Source organism: Pleurodeles waltl, chromosome 4_2 (assembly GCF_031143425.1).
Source record: "Pleurodeles waltl isolate 20211129_DDA chromosome 4_2, aPleWal1.hap1.20221129, whole genome shotgun sequence".
Taxonomy (NCBI): Eukaryota; Metazoa; Chordata; class Amphibia; order Caudata; family Salamandridae; genus Pleurodeles; species Pleurodeles waltl.
Genome location: NC_090443.1, coordinates 136,034,765 through 136,062,459, shown reverse-complemented (window position 1 = coordinate 136,062,459; position 27,695 = coordinate 136,034,765). Strand labels below are relative to the sequence as shown.

General features: G+C 44.3%; 1 protein-coding gene across 3 annotated transcripts in view; it reads left to right on the top strand.

Annotated features, from left to right (window-relative positions):
* The window catches only part of AAAS (aladin WD repeat nucleoporin), a 258,437-nt gene that overhangs the window by 92,959 nt on the left and 137,783 nt on the right, over positions 1–27,695 (top strand). For all 3 annotated transcript variants that reach the window (XM_069230959.1, XM_069230958.1, XM_069230960.1), the window contains 2 exons: positions 19,000–19,139; positions 23,535–23,662. In XM_069230959.1, the coding sequence (XP_069087060.1) occupies positions 19,017–19,139; positions 23,535–23,662 (251 nt within the window). In that variant the 5' untranslated portion in view covers positions 19,000–19,016. The remainder of the gene's footprint in view (positions 1–18,999; positions 19,140–23,534; positions 23,663–27,695) is intronic.

Here is a 27,695-nt window from a genome sequence, read left to right as displayed (position 1 = left end):
TACCTAAACAAACAGGGAGGAACACACTCGACACAGTTGTGTCTCCTAACACAAAAAATATGGCATTGTGCGATTCACAACCACATTCACCTAATAGCACAATTTATTCCAGGGATTCAGAATCAGTTAGCAGACAATCTCTCTCGGGATCATTAACAGATCCACAAATGGGAAATTCACCCCCAAATACTGAACACTTACTTCAGAATGTGGGGAACGCCACAAATAGATCTTTTTGCAACAAAAGAAAACTCAAAATGCCAAAACTTCGCATCCAGGTACCCACAACATCAGTCTCAGGGCAATGCACTATGGATGAACTGGTCAGGGATATTTGCGTACGCTTTTCCCCCTCCCCCACTTCTTCCATATCTAGTAAACAAGTTGAGTCAAAACAAACTCAAACTCAAACTCATACTAATAGCACCAACATGGGCAAGGCAACCTTGGTGCACAACACTACTAGACCTTTCAGTAGTACCTCATGTCAAACTGCCAAACAGACCAGATCTGTTAACACAACACAAACAACAGATCAGACATCCAAATCCAGCATCGCTAAATCTAGCAATTTGGCTCCTGAAATCCTAGAATTCGGGCACTTAGACCTCACACAGGAATGTATGGAGGTCATAAAAGAAACTAGAAAACCTACCACTAGACACTGCTATGCAAATAAGTGGAAAAGATTTGTTTATTACTGCCATAATAATCAAATTCAACCTTTACACGCATCTGCAAAAGAGATAGTAGGATACTTACTACATTTGCAAAAATTTAAACTAGCTTTCTCTTCCATTAAAATACATCTTACGGCAATTTCAGCTTACCTGCAAATTACGCACTCAACTTCATTGTTTAGGATACCAGTCATAAAAGCGTTTATGGAAGGCCTAAAGAGAATTATACCACCAAGAACACCACCAGTTCCTTCATGGAACCTCAACATTGTCTTAACACGACTCATGGGTCCACCTTTTGAGCCCATGCACTCTTGTGAAATGCAATACTTAACGTGGAAAGTTGCATTTTTAATTGCCATTACATCTCTAAGAAGAGTGAGTGAAATTCAAGCATTTACCATTCAAGAACCATTTATTCAAATACACAAAAATAAAGTTGTTCTACGGACCAATCCTAAATTTTTACCAAAAGTAATCTCACCGTTCCACTTGAATCAAACGGTAGAATTACCAGTGTTCTTCCCACAGCCAGATTCTGTAGCAGAAAGAGCACTACATACATTAGACATCAAAAGAACACTAATGTACTACATTGACAGAACAAAACTAATTCGAAAGACAAAACAACTATTTATCGCCTTTCAAAAACCTCATACAGGAAATCCAATTTCAAAACAAGGCATTGCTAGATGGATAGTTAAGTGCATTCAAACCTGCTATCTTAAAGCTAAAAGAGAACTGCCTATTACACCAAAGGCACACTCAACCAGAAAGAAGGGTGCTACCATGGCCTTTCTAGGAAATATTTGTAGGAAAGTACCATCTTGCCTGGCATGTTACCCCCATTTTTCACTGTATATATGTTGTTTTAGTTGTATGTGTCACTGGGACCCTGTTCACCAGGGCCCCAGTGCTCATAAGTGTGCCTGAATGTGTTACCTGTGTAGTGACTAACTGTCTCACTGAGGCTCTGCTAATCAGAACCTCAGTGGTTATGCTCTCTCATTTCTTTCCAAATTGTCACTAACAGGCTAGTGACCATTTTTACCAATTTACAATGGCTTACTGGAACACCCTTATAATTCCCTAGTATATGGTACTGAGGTACCCAGGGTATTGGGGTTCCAGGAGATCCCTATGGGCTGCAGCATTTCTTTTGCCACCCATAGGGAGCTCTGACAATTCTTACACAGGCCTGCCACTGCAGCCTGAGTGAAATAACGTCCACGTTATTTCACAGCCATTTTACACTGCACTTAAGTAACTTATAAGTCACCTATATGTCTAACCTTTACCTGGTAAAGGTTAGGTGCAAAGTTACTTAGTGTGAGGGCACCCTGGCACTAGCCAAGGTGCCCCACATTGTTCAGGGCCAATTCCCCGGACTTTGTGAGTGCGGGGACACCATTACACGCGTGCACTACATATAGGTCACTACCTATATGTAGCTTCACAATGGTAACTCCGAATATGGCCATGTAACATGTCTATGATCATGGAATTGCCCCCTCTATGCCATCCTGGCATAGTTGGCACAATCCCATGATCCCAGTGGTCTGTAGCACAGACCCTGGTACTGCCAAACTGCCCTTCCTGGGGTTTCACTGCAGCTGCTGCTGCTGCCAACCCCTCAGACAGGCATCTGCCCTCCTGGGGTCCAGCCAGGCCTGGCCCAGGATGGCAGAACAAAGAACTTCCTCTGAGAGAGGGTGTGACACCCTCTCCCTCTGGAAAATGGTGTGAAGGCAGGGGAGGAGTAGCCTCCCCCAGCCTCTGGAAATGCTTTCTTGGGCACAGATGTGCCCAATTCTGCATAGGCCAGTCTACACCGGTTCAGGGGACCCCTTAGCCCTGCTCTGGCGCGAAACTGGACAAAGGAAAGGGGAGTGACCACTCCCCTGACCTGCACCTCCCCTTGGAGGTGTCCAGAGCTCCTCCAGTGTGCTCCAGACCTCTGCCATCTTGGAAACAGAGGTGCTGCTGGCACACTGGACTGCTCTGAGTGGCCAGTGCCACCAGGTGACGTCAGAGACTCCTTCTGATAGGCTCCTTCAGGTGTTGCTAGCCTATCCTCTTTCCTAGGTAGCCAAACCCTCTTTTCTGGCTATTTAGGGTCTCTGTCTCTGGGGAAACTTTAGATAACGAATGCAAGAGCTCATCCGAGTTCCTCTGCATCTCTCTCTTCACCTTCTGCCAAGGAATCGACTGCTGACCGCGCTGGAAGCCTGCAACACTGCAACAAAGTAGCAAAGACGACTACTGCAACTCTGTAACGCTGATCCTGCCGCCTTCTCGACTGTTTTCCTGGTGGTGCATGCTGTGGGGGTAGTCTGCCTCCTCTCTGCACTAGAAGCTCCGAAGAAATCTCCCGTGGGTCGACGGAATCTTCCCCCTGCAACCGCAGGCACCAAAAAGCTGCATTACCGGTCCCTTGGGTCTCCTCTCAGCACGACGAGCGAGGTCCCTCGAATCCAGCAACTCTGTCCAAGTGGCCCCCACAGTCCAGTGACTCTTCAGTCCAAGTTTGGTGGAGGTAAGTCCTTGCCTCACCTCGCTAGACTGCATTGCTGGGAACCGCGACTTTTGCAGCCACTCCGGCCTCCGTGCACTTCCGGCGGAAAACCTTTGTGCACAGTCCAGCCTGGGTCTACGGCACTCTAACCTGCATTGCACGACCTCCTAAGTTGTTCTCCGGCGACGTGGGACTTCTTTGTGCGACTTCGGGTGAGCACCGTTTCACGCATCCTCGTAGTGCCTGTTTCTGGCACTTCTCCGGGTGCTACCTGCTGCTAAGAGGGCTCCTTGTCTTGCTCGACGTCCCCTCTACCTCCTGGTCCAATTTGCGACCTCCAGGTCCCTCCTGGGCCACAGCAGCGTCCAAAAACGCTAACCGCACGATTTGCAGCTAGCAAGGCTTGTTGGCGTTCTTTCGGCGGGAAAACACTTCTGCACGACTCTACAAGGCGAGAGGGATCCGTCCTCCAAAGGGGAAGTCTCTAGCCCTTTGCGTTCCTGCAGAAACCGCAGCTTCTTCTGTCCAGTAGAAGCTTCTTTGCACCCGCAGCTGGCATTTCCTGGGCATCTGCCCATCTCCGACTTGCTTGTGACTTTTGGACTTGGTCCCCTTGTTCCACAGGTACCCCAGATTGGAAATCCAGCGTTGTTGCATTGTTGGTTTGTGTCTTTCCTGCATTATTCCTCTAACACGACTTCTTTATCCTTAGGGGAACTTTAGTGCACTTTGCACTCACTTTTCAGGGTCTTGGGGAGGGTTATTTTTCTAACTCTCACTATTTTCTAATAGTCCCAGCGACCCTCTACAAGGTCACATAGGTTTGGGGTCCATTCGTGGTTCGCATTCCACTTTTGTAGTATATGGTTTGTGTTGCCCCTATCCCTATGTTTCCCCATTGCATCCTATTGTAATTATACATTGTTTGCACTGTTTTCTAAGACTATACTGCATATTTTTGCTATTGTGTATATATATCTTGTGTATCTTTCCTATCCTCTCACTGAGGGTACACTCTAAGATACTTTGGCATATTGTCATAAAAATAAAGGACCTTTATTTTTAGTATAACTGTGTATTGTGTTTTCTTATGATATTTGCAAGTGACACTTGTGGTACTGTAGTAGCTTCACACGTCTCCTAGTTCAGCCTAAGCTGCTCTGCTAAGCTACCATTATCTATCAGCCTAAGCTGCTAGACACCCTATACACTAATAAGGGATAACTGGGACTGGTGCAAGGTGCAAGTACCCCTTGGTACTCACTAAAAGCCAGTCCAGCCTCCTACAATATTCCAATGAACGAAATATGTAAGGCAGCAACATGGTCTACGCCTCATACATTTACCAAGCACTACTGTGTAGATGTGTTAACTGCACAACAAGCAACAGTAGGTCAAGCTGTACTAAGAACATTATTTCAAACTACTTCAACTCCTACAGGCTGAACCACCGCTTTTGGGGAGATAACTGCTTACTAGTCTATGCACAGCATGTGTATCTGCAGCTACACATGCCATTGAACGGAAAATGTCATTTACCCAGTGTACATCTGTTCGTGGCATTAGTCGCTGCAGATTCACATGCGCCCACCCGCCTCCCCGGGAGCCTGTAGCCGTTTAGAAGTAGATCTTAAACATTTGTACATTTGTAAATATATTACTTGAAACTTCATTATGTACATACGCATTCACTCCATTGCATGGGCACTATTACTAGCATACACAACTCCTACCTCACCCTCTGCGGGGAAAACAATCTAAGATGGAGTCGACGCCCATGCGCAATGGAGTCGAAATGGGAGGAGTCCCTCGGTCTCGTGACTCGAAAAGACTTCTTCGAAGAAAAACAACTTGTAACACTCCGAGCCTAACACCAGATGGCGGGATGTGCACAGCATGTGAATCTGCAGCGACTAATGCCACAAACAGATGTACACTGGGTAAGGGGGGGGTGGGGTGGTTGGTTGGAAGGGGGCTTTCTATGGAGGCAGGGGTGTCTGTGGCTGGTTGTTCCTCTAGCAGGGCCTCCCTTCCTATGGCTATTGCTGCTGTTGATGGGCCTGCTGTTTGAGTCAAAGGAAGGGGAGAGTTGATTTTGAAGAGTCCTACTCAGGGTGCTGTCTCTAATCTGGTCCTGGATCCTCCATGTCCAAAGTGTTGAGCTGCAACTCAGGATCCAGGACTGGGGGGCACAAGATGGTGGAAACTGTGCTAGAAACACAGGTTGGGGGTGTGGGGGGTGAATGGTTTCCTGTGATGTTGAAGGAACAGGACTGGGAAGTGACATTGTGGGCTCAGTGAGACTCACTGTTGCCGTCTGACCACGTTGCCCAGATGGGCCAGAACCATCCTCTACGTCCACATGTTCAGGAGTGTTGTCGTCACTACAGGCTTCATCCAGGAAGGTAGTGGTAGTCTGTTCTTTGGCCTTTGTGTGCCCAGCGACAGGTCAACCTGCTGATGAAAAATGTACATTGTTACTGGTTGAATTGTGACATCTACCTCCTCAGGTTTTGTGTTGCAGTAAGCAGAGACCTTGGACAAAGTTAAGTTGTAGGTAATCCAACTGTGCCCAGTAACCATGGTATTGGGTGATTTGACATGACGCATGTGAAGCATGGCAAACTAATTTGACTCAAGCAGCTGATGATATGTGCATATCAGTTGCACTTTGGAAGATGGCCTGAAAATGAGATCTTACCACCACTGCAGCTAACGCAATGGAAAGGCAAGATATGTTTTTGACCATTTGGAGGCCTAGTTGAGTGGGATGCAGGCAAATCCAGGAATTTGTTGTGTATGTGACTGGTTACATCATGTGTACAGTGCTGTGTCAATGTGTCTGCTGCCAGTACCAAACTGATGATGCACGTTGAGGCCTTCGGAATACTTGTAATACACACTGGGTAAGGTGTCATTCCTGTCCTCAATTCTTTTATCTTGGGTTAGCAAGTCAAGGAGGAGCTAGATAGACAGACATGTCTCTGAATTGAGCATGATTTGTATCTTGATCACTCCCATGTGAGTAAACAATTGAGAGTTCACAAACACAGGTAATTGCGCAAGTGACCACTGGGCTGGTGTTTAGAGTAACTGAAACAGGCCTGCCTCCTGGGAGTTGCAGTCAGGTCACTCTCTCTACTACACACACTATACACATAGTATCCTCCCAGGCGAGTCCACAAACAAGGGTATTTGGACAAATAACCACTGGGCTAATGTTTGGAGTTACTGGAACAGGGCTTATTGTGCTTTGCAGTCAGATCATTCTCTACTACACACAGTGTACAAATGGTATCCTCCCAGGTGGGTACACTTCAGTTTAGAGTTCACAAACAAGGGTATTTGGACAAGTGACCACTGGAATGGTGTTTGGAGTTACTCAAACAGGACCTCCTGTGAGTTGCAGTCCGGTCACTCCCTTTACTACACACACTTAACAAACGGTATCCTCCCAGGTAAGTACACTTCAATTGAGAGTTAAGACACACGGGTATTTGGACAAATGACCACTGGGCTGGTGTTTGGAGTAAGATAAACAGGGCCTCCTGGGAATTGCAGTCAAGTTACTCTCTCTACTCTCCAGCACTTGACAAGTGTTGGGTATTGCATATCTGTATGCAGGCTGCATTTAGGTTTGAGCATAAGTTTCAATTTTGGGACATACCATGAATCCTGGATTTTTTTATTTTCTTTTTATTGTGAGATTTCCAGGCACTATTTGGACATATAACTTGTGATGGACCTTGGTAGTTATGATGTTGGATCCAATTATATAGAATGACTGTGTTAAATTTCAGATACTCTGGGTATTGAATGTTGGTGAGCTGCATGAACAAGACAGGGGCAAAAGTTGAGCTGTGAGCATGCATGACATTGCATTTTTGTGGCCGTTTTTGTGTTGTAACGTACCGGACTCCACTCCCCCCAGGTGTTCCTGTGAAGCCCTCAGGCTGCAGGATGGCCAAGACCTTCTCCTATCGAGTAAAGAGTCTTAAACGGGGCATATAAAACATGCCAGGTAACGCTTACTGAATTACTCGTAGAAAATAATCCGGTTGGGTAGGCCACGATGCTCATTTTACAGACACTAAACCTCAAAGGAAGCACTTACAAATATAAACGTAGCAGGTGCCCCAGTTGAAGCTCAGCTTCTGGAAAGGACATGCCAACCTAAGTCTTGGGCTTGGCAAAGATAAAGCAAGGCTGTGCGCTCAGAGATTCCAAAGCAGAAAACAATCTAGAATCCTTCCTGGAGGTGAACTAATGATGTACTGGAGCGTAATCTGTATCTGACTGTGACGCGCGGGTCCTATCTTCCTCTCCTGGAGACACAGAGTTGAAGGTTCTCCCTTTATAAAGCACCTGTAAGCTCCGCCCGCTGAGCCACGCCCCGTCTACACTCGTAGTAGGTAAAAGAATTCCCGCCTTTTACCAGGATGATGGACAGCTTTCCAAAACGACCCCATTGCGTTTTTACCGACGATTCCGGTGGTGCGTTGTTGATGCGCAGGAGCACGAGGACATATCCACAAAGACGCACTAGTAACAATCACATTGCCAAAGGCACACAAGGTTGCTAGAGACTTTCCCCCTTGGTCCATCACGTAGCCTCAGTGTACAACATAAACGGGGCATATAAAACATGCTAGGTAACGCTTACTGAATTACTCGTAGAAAATAATCCGGTTGGGTAGGCCACGATGCTCATTTTACAGACACTAAACCTTAACAGGAAGCACTTACAAATATAAACGTAGCAGGTGCCCCAGTTGAAGCTCAGCTTCTGGAAAGGACAAGCCACCCTAACTCCTGGGCTTGGCAAAGATAAAGCAAGGCTGTGCGCTCAGAGATTCCAAAGCCGAAAACAATCTAGAATCCTTCCTGGAGGTGAACTGATGATGTACTGGAGCGTAATCTGTATCTGACTGTGACGCGCGGTTTCTATCTTCCTCTCCTGGAGAAACAGAGTTGAAGGTTCTCCCTTTATAAAGCACCTGTAAGCTCCGCCCGCTGAGCCACGCCCCGTCCACCCTCGAAGTAGGTAAAGGAATTCCCGCCTTTTACCTTTTTACCAGGATGATGGACAGCTTTCCAAAATGACCCCACTGCGTTTTACCGCCGATTCAAGTGGTGCGTTGTTGATGCGCAGAAGCACGAGGACATCTCCACAAAGACGCACTAGTAACAATAACATTCCCAAAGGCACACAAGGTTGCTGGAGACGTTTACCCCGTGGCCCATCGCGTACAATATAAACACAAAATCGCTTTTGTAGTAGGTTCTCCCTTTATAAAGCACCTGTAAGCTCCGCCCGCTGAGCCACGCCCCGTCCACCCTCGAAGTAGGTAAAGGAACTCCCCCCTTTTTACCAGGATGATGGACAGCTTTCCAAAACGACCCCAATGCGTTTACCGCCGATTCCGGTGGTGCGTTGTTGATGCTCAGAAGCACGAGGACATCTCCACAAAGACGCACTAGTAACAATCATATTGCCAAAGGAACACAAGGTTGCTGGAGATGTTTTACCCCGTGGCCCATCACGTACCCTTAGTGTACAATATAAACGGGGCGCATAAAACATGCTAGGTTACGCTTACTGACATACTCGTAGAAAATACTCCGGTTGGGTAGGCCACGATGCTCAATTTTACAGAAACTAAACCTCAAAAGAAGCACTTACAAATATAATCGTAGCAGGTGCCGCAGTTGAAGCTCAGCTTCTGGAAAGGACAAGCCACCCTAACTCTTGGGCTTGGCAAAGATAAAGCAAGGCTGTGCGCTCAGAGATCCCATAGCAGAAAAAGATCTAGAATTCATCCTGGAGGTGAACTGATGATGTACTAGAGCGTAAGCTGTATCTGACTGTGACGCGCAGGTTCTATCTTCCTCTGCTGGAGACACAGAGTAGAAGGTTTCTCCCTTTATAAAGCACTTGTAAGCTCCGCCCGCTGAGCCACGCCCCGCCCACCCTCGAAGTAGGTAAAGGAATTCCCCGCCTTTTACCACGATGATGGACAGCTTTCCAAACGACCCCACTGCGTTTACCACCGATTCCGGTGGTGCGTTGTTGATGCTCAGAAGCACGAGGACATATCCACAAAGACGCACTAGTAACAATCACATTGCCAATGGCACACAAGGTTTGCTGGGGACGTTTTTTTACCCCGTGGCCCATCACGTACTCTTACTGTACAATATAAACGGGGCGTATAAAACATGCTAGGTAACGCTTACTGACATACTCGTAGAAAATACTCCGGTTGGGTAGGCCACGATGCTCATTTTACAGAAACTAAACCAATAACAATAAAATACACACACACTCTTTTAAACCTGTCTGACTAAGTATTTTTTACCCATGATTCTAATTATGTATTGTATGTGCATATGTGTGTTTTATTCATGTGTGTGTGTGTATAAATATATATATATATGTGTATGCATGTGTATATGTTGTTTCTGTGCCTGGCATGTTTGTGGATCATTGCATGGCTCCTGATATCTATGAATTTCTGCTCTCTTTTTATCACACTTATCTACCCATCACTCTTATCTCATGTCTCTATCAAACTATCCTCCATTCTCACTCGGACTCATCCCAAATCCCTTCGACCACTTTAATCTCCTAAATATCTCTGCCTAAGCTCTTCCCCTCCACCTCCACATCTAACTCACCAAACCTCACTCTACCTCTGTGACCTCCCACACAACCCTACTAAATTCTCCTGCATTCTTCTCACCCTACTTCTATGCTCTCCCTAACCCACATCCTCTTTCCCCTCCGCTCCCCTATTATTCATCTCAAGCCTTTGGATTGAGTAAATGAAGGATAAACTCCCAATTAACACTTCTGGATTTCTTTCCTCCTCCACCCCTCCATTACTCCAGTCAATCTAACTAACAAACTCTCATATCTGCAACTCAAATTAACTCATAATAATACTAAAACTGTACTCCTTATTAAATTATACTAATCCATCACTAATTCTTGTTGGGTACCGGAGTAGCATGCTACTCATCGAAAAGCGCTTCGACGCCTCGTCAGGGGTAGTAAGCGCTATATAAATACGATTACAATTACAATTACAATTAATGGGGCACTGGGAGGGCTGCCACCATTCTTTTTGGCCTCCAACTGATACCTGGAGACCATGGAATGGACCTTGCCTCTGAGGTCGTTCCACCTCTTCCCGGTTTGTGTGTAGAGTGATGCCTACAGCATTCACTCTGTCGACTATCCTCTCCCACATTTCCATTTTCCTACGGAGAGGAGTGTGCTGGACTTGGGCTCCAAACAATTGTTGCTCTACTCTAATGATTTCATCCACCATGACTTTCAACTCATCCTTTGAAAATCGTGGGTTTTGGCCCGTGACATGACTGGAAATTAAAGGGAGTGACAGTTATTAACTAAACAAGACAAGTGAATATGGAGAAAGGTTAAAATTGACAAATGTGCGTGAAAGGTGTAAAATGGGATTGGGGGAAAAAAAAGGGCTGCCTTATGAAAGGATGGATACAATGATGTGTGGTCTGTCTTTCTGTGCTGCAGTGGAAATGCAAAGGATAGTGGTCTTTGAAGGGGTGTATTTAAGTGTCCTTTGCAGGTGTGTCCACTTGGCCAGTGTGTGTCAGCTGTGTTATTTTTTAATTAATTCCTTGTAATTGTGGCCCAATATTAGATAAACTGTGTACGTTACCAAAAGTCTTAGTAGAGATTCTGCAGGAAGTTAAAGCAAGGAAAACCAATGAGGCCATCTCCAGGAACCAAGATACATCTCAAAAGACACCAGCCTTTGGGGTAAGCAGCCCAGCAAAAAAAGATGCAAACATTCAGTGCATTAACCCAATGGTCACAGACGGATCAGGTAGATCTTCACAGTCGGAACAAACAGCATCTACCAATTTGGAGAGTATAATTGAATAGCCAGCTCCAGCACTGAAACCCCTAACAAAGAGACAAAAAAAGTGAGCAAGAAAGGCAAGGAAACAAACACGTGCCAAAGCTATTAATGACAATCTGTATCCCATATTTTCAATGCTTTGGCAACCGCTAAATCGAGCTTTAGGAACCGCAAGCAGCATGCAAATCTCAAATAGCTTCAAAGCCATAAGGGAGGGGGTAGTCACCAGTCCAGAACAACAATTCACTGGAGAACATCTACCTGCTGACTCACCAATGTCGCTCAAATATAACATGCCACACCCAGCATCCCAAGACCAATTGAATGGGCACGCATTGGCCACGAGGTTGTCAGCTCCTTGTCAGGGAGACCTAAGAGCAGGAAATTGCATCTACAAGGATAAATCTGAGATCCATTTCGATGCCCAATTACCAGTGAAGATTCCACCAGAGCCACCCTCCTATGCAGCTGTCGCACAAGCCACTTCCTCACTATCTACAATAACCCTTCCGGACAAGACCCAGGGCATCTTGTCGAGTCTCAAAACATCTTCCAGGCAAAGATCGTCCGCCCAGGTCAATGCGGGGCAGGTTATAGTAATCCCCGCAGGCACAAAGAACAATAAATTCACTCCTTTAGCAGACGACTCGCAGTCCAGACTCAATCCTCCCACCAGAGAAACACACCTGTCACCGACCCTAAATCTCAAATATCCTTCTAGGGAGGTCGCAACTACTCATCATGATGGACGAATAAAGACAAAAGTAACGATTCAAAATACTCAAATAGCCGCAACAGACCTTGAAAACAAAGCCTTTTTAATCAAACAATCATGCACGCTCAAAAGGGCCCCAAGTAGAAACAAGTCGGAGGATGGTCAACGGAACAGGCCTATGCCACACAGAATTATAGAGCATTCCCAATCTAGTCATGTTATTGAAAATGATAGGGAATCAAGGCAGGTCATTCTAACCCCAGATTATGACTCACGCGGCCAACAAGATAGCCTGAACAGGGGCAACATTCTGAGGCTTTTGGCAGAGCTTCCTTCAACTAAGAAAATGATGTCCCCAGATTTAATATCACTGAAATTCCTCTCCAACAGCACTCAGAATGACCGGGAACAAACTCGGACTATGTGGAGAACAAGCGGAATTGCTGCTTTAATTATGGCAGTTAAGCAACAGTTTGAAAACTGGGATATACGGCTATCACAACCAACCAGCCCACGTTATCATTTTCCCCTATTGTTAAATCTGAAAAGTGAACCAATTCGAAAAACTGAATGACAGGCCCGCAAGCGCGGATGGGGCCCGGACGTCGGGGAAGCGGAACAGCGTCAATCCAAATGGGGGGAAAAAGATTCAAATACCTCTATTGATCCCCTAGTTGTAGGGAATGGAGTACAAGACGAATGGAGATGGATGGCACATACCCTAAATTCAAGGAGAAGTAATTGACCCACTGTGATCGGGCAACCCCGATCACGTCACCGGCAGCAGAAGGCGGCTCCGTGGCAGGCTTCCCCGACGCGTCAGATCCGCGTTTCCATGGGGACATGGAAACGCTCGCAGCGTCACTACCCGCGTTTCCCTGTTTCCAGGGAAACGCTCAACTCTTTCCGGACCGAGGGAGGTCAAATAGACGCCGGTCGCGTCGAGAGAGGGGAAGGAGGAGTGAATGGTGAACCGCAGACGAATCAAGGAGCAGGAGCAGGGCAGCAGGAGACGACGGGACCAGGGCCAGTCAGCAGAGGAGACGTGGAGGACAATGCCAAAGAAGAAAGAACACCGGAGACAAGGACCAAAGAGCCCAGCCACGACCCAGGAGGGTCGTGGCTCACAAAGGTACGGTCCCTCCTAGGGACAAGGGAACGAAGTACTAAAAACCTACTGGGGAAGGGAACTGGGGAGGGGTGAGAGGGGAAAAGGGGTAAAGGAAGGGCACAGTCTCTTAAAAGAAAAGAGAGACTGACTATCCTATACTTACCTGGGAGCACCGTGGGTCACCCCCCTAAAGCACAGGCCTTTTTGTTTGGAGACGGCACACGGGTGAATGCACTCTCTATCTCCCCACTTACCCTTTCCCTGCTTCCTATGTAAAGAGAAAACCCCAGAAACATCTCTATACTTACTGTGGAGTTCTTCTGTTTTCTTGCCGGTACCTCCCTGGAGCCACCCCGAGTTCCCGGAATCCACTGACCTAGGAGACGAGAGGTAGAAGAACGACCGTGTTAGAAGATGAGAAATTAACTGGGTTAAGCCGTAACAAACTGAACTCTTTGTGATACACCTGGGCAAAGAAAGAATATCAATAAACAGATCCCTTACTTACCATATTACCTAATCTCCGTCTGGTTTATACCGTTCAGCCCGTCACACCCACCAAACATAATGCACCAGATACAGATCAAAGGCCGACCGTTACTATTATGTCCTGGAACATTGCGGGAGCAAAAGCAATTATTACAGAAGGATTTACAGTAATGTCTAGTTGCAAGTACTCGATAATAGTGCTGCAAGAAACATGGCTGGTAGACCCGATAGAACTAGGAGGCTATTCTCTACACCACATTGGAGCTGAAAAATCAAACAAATCAGGCAGGGCAAGCGGTGGTCTAGCCACATACATGTCTACGGCACTTCAGGTCACAACAGAACAGCTGGCCTTCTCATCAACGGACTTACAGGCAATAAAAATAAATTTTAGTTTCAATCGTCACGCTCCACTAATTATCTTTAATGTCTACGCCCATCCGCGGAAACATCGCAAAGTACTTCTCTTCGAGAAGTTACAACAAAAGGTAGAAGAGATACGGTGCGCTAATCCAGCATGGGACATCTTAGTAACAGGCGACTTTAATAGCAACCTGATATATACTCCAGAACCAGACGAGCAATTGGCAGCAGAAAACGCAATTTGGTCAGTGCTACCACAGTTACCATCAATACAGATGAAACTGGATATAAGGGGCAAGCAGTTGGTCGAGGCCTTGGAACATCTGAGTATGAGGGTGCTAAACAGGCAGGGTGAAAGATGATGTCCCGCCCAGCTTTACTCATCATATTGCAAAATCTGCAACTACAATTGACTATACTGCTGTCTCTCTTCCCCTGCTGGCACATGTTAAAAAATTCAAAATCATACCTACTCTTCACAGTGACCATTTGCTTCAGCACATAGAATTGGCTTGGAACGCTCCGTGTTTTCTTCCAGCCATAAATGAATTAGGAACAGTAACCTCTGTCAATCTAAACCGCTAGTTTTGGACAGAGTCCTCTTTACCACAGCTGTGCAAAAATATAAAAACCCTGCTTCAATCAACAGCATGCCAAGATCTCTCAGCTGGGAAAGCGTGGGCCAGCTTTCTACAGTTAGTACCATCACTTGGCTGGGCCAGGCGTCAAGCTCCAAATCATAACCAGAGGCCACTAACTATGCCACCAAATATCTTAGAACTAAGAAAGGATCTGAGACGTAAACTCAGATCCACAAAAGATAGACATCCTACTGAATCTTTATGTGCCCAAATAAAAACCCTTCGGAAAAATTATAAGAAACAGCTATGGCAAATACGAACCCAAAAGGAGGATGATTTCTGGATCAAATTACTTTTCAACTTAAGAAAGGCTAATACTAGAGAATTCTGGATGTCAGTGAATGAAATAGACCGAAAAGCAAGAGTAATAAACTGTACTTCAATTTCAGAAGATAAATGGGTGGATTACCTGTTAGACATCTTTTTTAAGCCAACCCCTCCTGTAGAAAATCAGCAACTGAAGGCTTCACTAAAACCTACAGACGTTCCTCAGAGTGAAATGAGATTCAGTGCCAATAAAGTAGCCCAGGTGATCAGAAGGAGCCGTAGGGACGGGGCACCCGGCCCTAATGGTCTCCCCGAAGCCATATTTAAGGCGGATCTCGATTATTGGTCAGCCACTCTGTCAATATTATATGCTGAAGTCGAACGTAACAGTACCATTCCTGATAGTTGGAAAGGATCCATCATTAATCCTATATACAAAGGAGGCAGCAGGGCAAACCCAGCTAGCTATAGGCTGATAGCTCTAATTGACAGTGAGGCCAAATACTTTGCCTCTTTTAATCCTAGCAGACCTGCTCACCTGGTCTAATTTAAATAACTTGGGGCCAGATGTAGCAAAGGTTTTTACCCATTCTGTGTCTATGGGAAAAAGTGTTCGTACATATGGTCCTTGGTCCCTATGAATCAAACTGGTTTCCGGAAGGGCTACGACACAGTGACTAACATTCTTGCGCTAGGAGATATAGCCAACCGAGCAAAGTGCTTAAAGAAAAATTTACACATATGTTTTGTGGATTTCAAAAGTGCTTTTGATTGTATGGGCAGAGCAATTCTCTGTAACAAACTACGGAGTTGGGGTTTGCAAGAACGTATTTTGAGGTGTATAGAATTGCTATATGACAAAACTTGGGTACGAATCAAGGTAGAAGACGGCTCAAAAGTTTCCAGGAGAATACCAACAAATATAGGATTAAAGCAAGGCTGCGTGTTGGCCCGCACCTCTGTAACCTCTTCATGGCAGATCTCTCTGCAAAACTAGACGCAACCAACTCACATTCTCCAAGGATGGGAAGTCTGGCTATAACACATCTATCGTATGCTGATGACATTGTTCTGTTAAGCCACACAAAAATAGGGTTGCAACGACTGGTTACTGCCTTGGGCGAATTTGCAAAGACAAACAAACTAGAGGTTAACACTTCAAAGACAAAAACAATGTCAATAGGCTGCTCTTTGAATCCTGAAAACAAAATAAAATTGAACAGTTTCACTCTCGATACGATCTGCAGCTACAAATATCTTGGACTTACAGTAGACAATAAGATCAATTTTGTGCTGCAAAACCAGTATATTCTACAGAAGTCCAAAGCCTTGGTGTTCGCTTTCTGCACTCTTGCTAAAAGATTAAAGGGCCCATCATATAAACCACTAATGTCGGTTATGTCGGCTAAATTCCTTCCAGCAATTACATACGGAAGCGCAGCCCAATACGGGAAAGAAGCTAGCCTTCTGGAAAGGCAGCAAATAAAAATCTAGAAGCAAGTCTTCAATCTTCCTCGCTCTGCTTCCCCTGCACAGATAAGGCTGGAATTTGGTCTAACACAACAGCAGCTCGACAGGAAGGGCCACACAATAAAGATCTGGTACAAAATAAGTAAAAACACTGTCAGCCCGCTAGTAGCGGCACTATGGAGTTCAGTAAACGGCAATCCTAATTCAGTATACAACAGATACCTGAACAACTCCTTGCAAGAGATGAAAACAAAGTACCTATGGGATTCCAACATGTCGTATTCCCTTTTGTGTCGAGCGATAAAAAAGGAAATAAGTATCCAATCTTTTCTAGATGATAAAGCTAAACTTGCGCAACGCTCACACGCCTGGCTGGTATTGCACACTTATACCACCATGGCCCCATCACCACCCTGGCTGAAACCTTCGCACTTCACATCAAGCATCGCTTTTTGACTCTGCATTTGGGAGCATCTCCTGCTAGAGCGGATCAACCATCGTGGAAGAATAGAGGAGAGACTTCCTGCAGGCTACGCAAAGGCCAGAAAGAAGATATGGTTCACCTGATTTGTATTTGTCCAGCCTTAAAAGAAGCCCGCAGACAACTATTAAAACCGCTTTTTATGAGAAATGGGACTCGTTCCTGTCGGTCAGCGGTGATGTCAATGTTTGATCCTAATGATGCACAATCAATATGCAAATTTATCAAATTCTTGACTGCACACACCAAAGACGTAAACCTGCCATCCTGGATGCATACTTAATCACGCACTTTTTTACATCTTTGAATTAAGAAACTGATTTTAGATCCTCGCATGGTTTCATGGCCAAGGAATTTACGGAATTTTATAGAATTTTAGAGATGTTTTATCTTTAAACATGTTGTATTATGAGATGATTGTTATGGTTTTTATTAACTAAACAATAAAGATTATTATTATTATTTTAATTCATCCAGTGTGCACTTGTATGTTACTTTGCTGACCGCAGTGATCCACCGCCATTGGCTCACTGCCACAGCGACTGTCTTTGTGATAGGCTCGGTGGTTGGCCACTGCCCTGAAGGCACAGGAGGCTGGACCGCCTAATACCAAGCCGATGCAAACTTGTAATGAGGCCCTAAATATGGCTTTTTAGGCCACTGCACCTTTGCATGAGAGGATTTTTGATTCCATACAGCAATTTCTAAAAAGTGAAACTTAAATTCCTGGAGGGCAACATTTTCAAGCACCCCAAACAGTTGCATGTGAGATACGCGGATGGTATGCTTTAATGAGATCACTGTTTCTTAACATTTTGACTTCTGTGGACTCCCACTGAATCATTACTATAAGCCAAGGACCATGGCTTACACAATTTTGTACTGTTCCTGCTTCAAACAATAAAAAACAATACAGAAGCAAATAAATAAATTGACATTTAATTCATGAACAAAAAAAGGAAATGTTAATTTTAATGCAGAGATTGGAGTGATTCAAAATGTGTTTTTATTTTTAAAAGATGAGGCAATATGTTAGAATCTAGCATATCACATTACCTTTTTTGCTCTTAATGCATGTTTTTTTTTATTTTTATGTCTGTGCATTCCAGTGTCTCAGTGAAGGTTTCCAGTATTCAATACTAGGTTCTGTTTACTATACCTGGTGTGCTGTTGCGTGTAAAGCTAAGGATGACAACTGAGGGCCTGATTCACACTTCTGAGGAAGTTTACACTTGTGAGTAAGTTTGCTACTTTTCAGTATTCACAAACTGCACTTTTGTAATAATTTACTCTTATGTAGTTGCTTACACTTTTGTAGTAAGACTACACATGGCCAACCACTGGTGCTGCAACACTCTCCAATTGAAAATAATGGTGTTAGACACTTAAAATAAACCTCCATAGGAAATACCATTACATTATTTTAAATAGTTAAACATATAAATAAATATACATTCATGTTAAAAAGATATAAAATAGTATTTATTCTTTAATTATAAAATATTAAATAACATACAAATGTTAAAATACATAGAAATATGCACATATTTTGCTATTCATTATTTACTAACTTTTTTAAATATTTTATATTTAAAAATATACTACATTTATAAATTTTGTAACATTCTTATAGCTATTTATTTTTTTATTATTTAAAAAATATATATTTCAATTGAATATTATTTTATATGGGATTTTAATTTAAGTACCTGCTTCCATTATTTTCCATGAGGTTGTGTTGCAGTGCCAGTGGTTGGCCATGTGTAGTCCTGGAACTTATACAAGAATGTAAGTTACTACTAAGTTTTAAGTCACTTCGAAAGTGCAGTTTATGAATACTGAAAAATAGAAAGCTTACTGTTGTAAGTTACCTTTATGAATCAGATCCTTTATTTTTAACCTTTACACTTTCAAATTATTTCACACTTACAGGTTTTAAAATAAAAAAAATTGTATACATACTTTATTAATCTATTGTCTAATGTTGCGTACCCCTGAGTAGGCAGTGTGGATCCCAGGTTAAGAACTGATGGACTAGATAATAGTAACGGCATCAAAATAGAGAAACAGTTGGATAGTTACCTGCCCCCTTCCGAGTTTTCCATTTTAACATGATCACATCCTATTTCGGCTCCAATCCATCTAACTTTAGTAAAGCTGCCTTCCTCCTTTCTTTCTTGCTACTTGATTTTCAAAACTATGTATCCTAATACATTTATGCTTTGCCTTCTCATTTAGGAGAGAGAGTTCTTCTGTTAAGCATGAAGGAAGGTGGTCTTTAGGACTGCTTCTTTGCTGTTTGAGTTGTGTTGAGCCTTTAGGCCAGAATGCATCTTTATTTGGTGTTTCTTTCTCTGCAGTGACTGAGGAAACAGAGATGTGTACTCTGGATCTGTTCCGGCCTCCTGTACCCGAAGGAGAGGTTACTTTGTATGAGTATAATAATGAACTGGTGCCTGGTGCCAGCTACATGAGTCCACCTGCTGCCTTTCAAGCTCAGGTAAGAACTTTCTATATTTTTGTGGCATCTGGGGCTGTACTAAACCACACAGAATGTCCATGCAGAGATGTTTATTCAAGAAGAATTACTGGGTCATACTCCGGCAGTCACATAATTAAGTACTGGTGCGGTACTCCAACAGAAAGTTTGTTCCAGGCTCAGCCTCGTAAAACAAGATAATAGAAGATAGGTTGCAAGTTTTGTGATTAGCGGAGCACCCCACGAGGAGCTATGGGGTTTAGACCCATCCCTTCACATGACATGGCTTCTAATTGAAAATTTTAATCCACTAAGCACCAGGTTTCTCCTCTGTTGGGAATTTGTATAGAGCTAAATCTGTCATCCATAAGTGTATCCTGGCACAGACTGAAAGGATTAATGGCTAACAGAAACAAATATATCTATTTTTAAGTGTGTTGAGAAAAGCCATATGATCATCTAGGTTGCCAGCTTAGTGGGATTACAGTACAATGTATGGCTTCCAGGTGCAAGAAAGAGCGACTCCCACTAGAACATCTCACGTATACATTGATGGAACAGATTTAGTTCTGGATTAGTCACGTCCTCTCAAACGATAATCTGAGTATCATCCACATAGGTAGAGGTAGAGAAAACAAAAAGTAGAACACATTTTCCAATTGTAGGAAACATGTATCTCAAAAGCATGGGTTTGAGCGAGGGGCAGCTTTGAACTCCTTGCTCTGAAATTAGATTGAAATGGGGAAGGTGTGTGACTGCCTGCCTTTTAATGAGATAGGAGGCAATCCAGCTCAGAATCCATAATATGAAGGGTGATGTGAGACCCCGTAATGAGTATGGTGGATACATCCAATAAGGTAGGAGCAAGAGAGATACTACCAACCTCAATTTATCCTCAATAGATAGCAGAGCATATTCTGTACTATGTAATGGGCAACAAACTAGCTTGAATATATGATATCCGTCATTTCCTCCACAGTTGGTAGACCACAACATCTGAATTGTCCATTTTGCTGCAGGAAGTTCTGGCTCTTAAGGCGAAAAGGGGCTTTGAGAGAGTCACGGCCTCGGAAATCAAAATCGGATGTTACACCGGATATTTCCTTGTTCCAAGAAGTACAGAGATCTTCGTCCTATTATAGATTGTTGATCTCTGGAAGGACAATTTCAGGAAGCTCACTTTGGTCCAGATTCTCTCTGATCTGAATCACACAGACCTGGATGCTAGCAATAGACCAGCAGGATGCTTATATTGATGATTTTAGTTTGTAAGTCTGAAGGAACTGCTTGTGATTCAAGGCCAGCTATGAGCAATTTTAGTTTGCCATGCTACCCTCCAACTTCACCAGTACCCCTTGGGTGTTCACGAAGGGGACTGTGGTGGTCGCAATATACCTTTTAGAGGTTGGGTGTGTCAGTCTTCCCCTACCTTGATGACTGGCTGTTAAAGAGGCCTATAGAGGACTGTAAAGCTCCTGAACTTGTTCCGAAGTCACATCTGACTCCTTCACAAAGGCTCCCTTTCAGCAGAGCCATTCTGGCTACAGTACATTACTGGGCCTTTCTTTTCGACATGAGAGTCTTAGACATTTGGGCTAAGATCTTGATGTTTCACCTCGGTTCCGGGTCTCAGTGAGAATCACTTTAAGGCTTCCTGGTCTCCTCATACCTTCTGCTCATCGCCCTTGCCAGTTGGTATATGTGGGCTGTTCAGTGAGATTTTAAGTCTGTGAGCACAGCTCTAAGGGAACCTGTCAGAATCCATCCAGGTTTTGGAGGAAACTGCAAAAGGTCTGCAGTTGTGGTTACTCAGCCACATTAGGATAAGTATCAAACCCCTCTCCCTACCCAACGTAGTTCTGACTGTGGTGACGGATGCATCTCTATGGGGATTGAGATGTCATATGGGAGAGGTGGAGAACAGAGGTCTCGGACGAAGACACATTTCCACATCAACATGTTGAATTTGTGGGCCATTCGCCTGGTGTTAAACGTGCTCCTATCATCCATCAAGTGGAGGCAGGTTCTGGTCCTCACAAACAGCACCATTGTTGTGTGGTGGCCACAAGCAGAGCAGGGTGCGGTCCTGGGCCCCGCACCTCAGGACGTTGCTGAATCATCAGGGCATTTTTCTAATAGTAACCAACTGGCTGGATCACAAACGGCAGTTTCACCTGAAGGTGCTGCAGGACATCTTCCAGCAAGTGGGATAACCCTGGCTCGACTAATTCATAACTGCATAGAATATGCAGTGTTAACCGTTTTGAGTGCTGGAGTTGCCAAGAAGGCTATCTCACAGAGACACATTCTGCCCAGAGTGAAACACAGGATTTCTGTGTGTCTTCCAGGCACTACCTCTCCTGCCCAGAGTTCTGAAAAAATCAGGAATGACCAGGCGTAAGTCATCCTACTGGTTCCGGATCTGGTCCAGAGCGTGTAGTACTCGGAAATTCCTCAGATGAAGATGATGCTTTGGTATGATCTTATGTCACAGCAGTAAGACAGGGTTTTCCACACACACCTGCACATTCTACACCTCCAGCATGACTGGCAGCAGTTGATTGCATTCAGTACTTCTCCCGAAGTAGTGGATGTCATCCTTGCAGCCAGACATCCTTCTCTGAAGTGTGTTTATGCTAATTGCTGAGACACGTTAGTGGCTTGGTGTGGCACTCGTAATACTGACTTGTTACAGGCCAGACTGTTAGATGTCTTGTTATTTGTGTTATCTTTAGTCCGGCAAGGACTTGCATTGGGCTGGCTTAAAGGTTATCCGTTGGTCCTTTCAGCCATATGGCATTTACTGGACCAACTGTCTTTGTTTAAATCGCAAGTTGTGATGTGATTTCTTAAAGGTTTAATCCATGTTCCCTCCTAATTTGTTTGTGATGCTTCAATGGGACCTTAATTTGGTTCCTACTTTTCTTATGTGCACCCATTTTGAGTCATTGTCCTCTACTCCTCCTGATCCTGAAGTCAGTCTTTTTCATTGTGATAACTTCAGCTTGTCGCATGAGTGAGCTTTAAGCTCTTTCAGCACAGTCACTCTACACAACTTTCTTTCTGGACAAACTTGTGCTGAAGACCTGAGCTACCTTTCTACCAAAGTTTGTTACTTTCTTTCATGTTGAACTACCCATCACACTTCCGGTGTTCTTGGCTCCATCTCACTCCTCAGAAGAGGAGAGACCCCATCGTTTGGACCCCAGAAGAGCACTGGGCTTTCACATCAGTCGTATTAAAGACCATCTGGTGGACAATCAGCTCTTTGTGGTGTACTCAGGGACAAAGAAAGGCAGTGCAGAAGAGTATTTGATATAGGTGAATAGCCCTCTGCATAGAAATCTGCTACACGTTGGCTAATAGGCATCCTCCAGAAGGATGGAGGACCCGTTTTACCAGGGCAGCTACCAGTATACTGGCATGCAGAGGGCATCTCCAGGATATTTGTCAGTCTGCAAAGTGGGCATCAGTGTTCAACATCAACAGCCAAGTCAGACAGGAAGGGCGTTTTTGGCCGTTCGGTCCTATTAGACTTTTTGGTTTGAGTCATTCAACAGGCCCGTCACACTGGGGAGATACTGCTTTGGTATTGATTCAAAAAGTGAAGAATCTGTGGGTAAAAGTATCCATCAGAAGAATGAGTTACTTTACCTTTGGATACGTTGCTTCTGGTGGATACTCTAGCAGATGCCTCAACGCCCTCTCATCTCCCCATCCTGTAGAATGGACTCTTTTCTAAAATTGTCTCAAGTTAGAATCATACACACTGGTGCAAGTAATCGGCCCACTGAGCTCCACGCCTTAGGATGTGGACTGTGTCAAGAAATAAAATTTTCAGCGCCCTTGGGTGACACATGTGACTCCCACCATCACTTCCGGGGCAGTAGGATCGATGTTGAGTTGCACAACACCACCTACCGGCACACGGGGGCAATGCTAAAAAATATTATGGATCCAATCTGTCACATGGAGATATTTTTAAAGGTAAGGAATGTGTGGTTGGAATGAGTATCCACCAAAAAAAAAAAACGTTACAGAAGGTAAGTAACTTGTTAGTTACATGCAAACTGAGGCATTATAAAGTGTTTTCTCATGTCACTTTTCCATTTGAATTTGATCTTTGCATTGTAGTAATGAATGTGTGAATGTGAGGTCATTTTTAATGTAGCTCTAAATAATGTATTTTTTTTATTCACATTTATTTTCAATGCCATAGTTTATACATGCGTGTATTTATTTCAGTTGCACAGAACTGTTCACCCCCACCTTTATTCTGACTTATACTTTTAGGCTTCTACAGCTCTCTTGCCCATGCAAGTCTCAATATGCTTTGTGTGTTTTTTTCAAGTTAAGCAGTGCCCCAGCAACTTCCTTAACACTTTTTTCAAGTGATGTCCTTTTGATGTTTTGAAGGGTGTAAATCTGCCAGTTTTGGTGATCCCCAAGGAAAGTCTGAAACCGCATGGGCGTCTGGAACACAGCACAAAGGCAGCTTTTATTCACCACCGCGAGACCATTTGGAAGCGATGCCTCAATGCTTGGTGAGTCTTTTGTAACTTAACATCTTTGGATAGGAGGCGAGAGGTGGTGTCCAGGAATGGTGACTAATAGCTGAAGAGATTGTAAGATCAAATATGTGTTTGTCCCAGCTGCTCGACAGCAGAGCATGGACTAGCACCGAACTGGGTTAGTGCAGAACACAAATATAGTCACCGTTTGTTAGTCACTACACCAGTGATCTCTAAATATATTGTGCCAAAAGTAGCAGTGCATCAGAGGTATTGTAAGGCACGTTCTGTGGAAAGGGAATACCAAGTGATCAAAGGTGAGGTTTTTCAGATTAAACAAGAAAAAGCGTCGCAACAAATTGTGCCTGATGCTGATTTTCCCTTCTTGCCTCTGCACCTAATTCCATGGTTTGCTAAGGGTCACTCGTATAGGCCCATATGTAGTAACATTTTCCCTTGGGCACCGAACGGGAAAAACCCTTTGATATATCAGGCCAATAGTTTTACGGGTTCGGGGTTGTAAACGTAAATAAAGTGCAGTGGAGATGGAAGAAAGATGTTGGAAAAGAACTGATCGAGTAACTCAATGTAACCCTTTCACTGCTAGGCCTTGCCACCCCCACCGCCTCTCCTCTGTGCTAAGCCTTTTTTGCCTATTTGGGGTAATTCGCCTTTAGGCCTCCATAAATGTATGTCCACATATGGTATCCATGCCACATTTCGTCCTTTTTTCCGACATCCTGGGAATTCTAAAGGTACCCAGGGTTTGTGGATTTCCCTGGAGGGGGCCAAGAAATTATCCAAAATACAGCTAAACTTGTTTTATTTTGGGCGGGGGGGGGGGGGGGGCGGGGCAGAAATGCTGCAGAAGAAAGCATTTGTTTTTTTCCCTGCAAATGGCATCAACAAAGGGTTTGTGGTGCTAAAATCCTATCTTACCACATTTCAGAAAGAGGCAGACTAGAATCGGAAAACAACATTGTTTTGGACTTTTACTGGGACATAATCAATTTTCCTATTTTTTTTTGTCCTTTCAGACTCCTCTAGTTAATGGTAAAAATGGGTGTGAAACCAATGGTGGATCTCAAAAAAGCTATACATTTCTGAAAAGTGACAAAAGTCTGAATTCAGCAAGGGGTCTTTTGTGTAGATTCCTCAAGGTTTTCTTATGGAAAGTAACAGTTTAAATAAAAAAATATTGAAATTGAGTTGAAAACTGCCATTTTTCAACTGTAACTTCGTGTAACTGTGGCAGAATTTTTAAAGCATACACTGTTATGTTCGCTGGACCCTTCTGGTTGTGGGGATGTATAGGGCTGGTAGGTTCACCAAGAACCCTAGGTACCCAGAGCCAATACTTGAGCTGCACCTTGCAATGGTTTTTCATTGTGTACCTGGTAAACAGTTATTTATTTGGTAAAATATAAAGAGTGAAAAATAGGTATCAAGGAAACCTATGTGTTTCCGAAATGGGCACAAGATTTGCAGTTTAGAAGCAGTGGTTATTTGCACATCTCTGAATTTGGGGGTACCCATACTAGCATGTGAATAGGCATTTCTTAAAACGACTTCTTTCTTGCACACTGTCTTATATTTGAAAGGTGCAGATGCAGAGAAAGACAATTGGTAATAACTTACTATTCTGTGCTCCCCTAAGTCTCCCGTAATAAATGGTACCTCACTTATGTGGGTATGCCTAGTGCCCGGGACAGGAAACCGCCCAAAACACAGTGTGGACACAGCACATTTTTCCACTGAAAACTGGCCCTTTTTTGCAATTTTCTTAGTTGGGGTTTTTGGGCCCTAGCTCAGCCGGCACCTAGGGAAACCTAGCGAACCTGTACCTTTTTGAAAACTAGACACTCCAGGAATCCAGGATGGAGTGACTTGTGTGACACTCCCAAGGTTCTGTTACCCAAAATCCCTTACAAACCTCAATATATGTCTAAAAAACAAATTTTCATAACATTTCTGTGATGGAACGTTCTGGAATATGAGGGGAGCCACAAACTTTGATCCACCAAGAATTCCCTAGCTGTGGATTTTGGGTCCTAGCTTATTCGGTACCTAGGAAAAACCTAGCAAACCTGAACATATTTGAAAACAAGACACCCAGTGGAATCCAGAATGGGGTGATTTGTGTGGCTCTCACCAGGTTCTGATACCCAGAATCCCTTGTGAACCTCACAATTTGTCTACAAAACACATTTACCTCACATTCCTGCAATGGAAAATTCTGAAATCTGAGAGGAGCCACAAACTTTCTTCCACACGGCACTGTCGGAGTCGCCCAATAAAATGGTACCTCATTATGAGGGTAGGCCTAGTGCCCGTGACAGGAAACAACCCAAAACACAACGTGGACACATCAAATTTTAACTCCCACAACTGACCACTTTTTGCAATGTACCCAGCTATGGATTTTGGGCCCTAGCTCAACTGGCACTTAGGGAAGCCTAGCAAACCTGTACATGATTGAAAACTAGACACCCAGGGGAATCCAGAATGGGCTGACTTGTGTGGCTCTCACCAGCTTCTGTTACCCAGAATAGCTTGTGAACCTCAAAATGTGCCTAAACAAACACATTTTCCTCACATTTCTGTGATGGAAAGTTCTGGAATCGGGGGGAAGCCACAAATTTCCTACCAACCAGCGTTCCCTTCGTTCTCCCGGTAAAAATAATACCTCACTTGTGTAGGTGGACCAAGTGCCTGCAACAGGGATGCAACAAAATCGTGTAGCAATTGAGGGGGACCCAAAGCTTGTCGAAAAAAGCAGGGTTTTTTTCACACGTTTTTAAGCTGACTCTGCTTTGGGCACCCACACAAGTGGGGCAGCGTTTATCAGTACGTGTGGGGAAATGCTGGATGGTAGGAATTTTGTGGGTTCCTGCGGATTCCAGAAGGTTCGATAACAGAATTGTAGAGAAAATGGGTGATTTCAGGCAAAGTTGGAGGTTTGCAGGATATTGTGGGTAAGAAAATGGTGTAGGGTGCATGTGAAGCACAACACCCTGGACTCCCCCAGATGTCTAGTTTTCAGAAGTATCTGAATTTGGCAGGTTTTTCCAGGTGGCAGCCTACACAAGCCCAAAAAGTGCAGCCATTCAACATTGTAAGGTGAACGTTTTTGGGAGTTAGCAAAGCGCTTTTGGCCCATATGTTAAATCGACACCTAGAATTTTCATATGCCATGTTGCATGCCATTGGGATGAGGTGCCTTAGTCCGCAGGGGGAGCGGAGTGACTGTTGCCCCCTTCATTTGGGGTGGGGGCATAATCATGTCTTAGTGGTTGGCAGGCCCCACCTGTGATACTTTTTTTTTTTTAATTCCCTGACTTCTAGTAGGCAGATCAGGGGCTATTACCCCCATCGGCTCATAGGGGAAGGGGGCAGAAAGACTTTTGTCCCTATTTAATTTGGGCGAGGGCATGGCCTTGCCCATTGTGGGCAGCCCCCACACCTCTCTTATAAAAAAACAAATCTCGGGTTTCTAATGGCTTTCTGACCCCCGCACCCCAGAGGCAGATCGAAGTTCATAACCCCAATCTGCCCACAGGGAGCAGAAAGGCTGTTTACTTTTGTGTTTCAGCTGGGTGGGGGTATTGGCATGCTCATTGTGGTCAGCATCCACCCCTAGGTTTGAAAAACAAATAGTAATATCTGCTGCCTAGTGAGCTTTCAGCTCAGGGGCTGTTGCCCCCATCTGCTCCCCTAGGGTGGGCAGAAAGTCTGTTTTTCGGTCGAGCATTCAAGACCTCTTGTATATACTTTAGTACATACTTCTATACTTCTTTGTGGGGTCTCTGCTTTTTCACTGGTTTGTTTCAGTGACCTTAAAAAATCCTTGCTTACTAGTGGTCAATCCTTGCTCTTTGTCCCACCTTTTCCACAGTTGTACACTCCCCTGGAGATGGCCCTATTACTTGTACCCTTCCACTTGTGCCTAGTTAGCATGTGTTTAGGGATTACTTTTTTCCTAGGCTAATAGCATTTGATCAGAGCGCTGGATGTTCCAGTGGCTCCAGCCTGTTTCTGTTAACAGGGCTCTAAATTATGTTGTTCA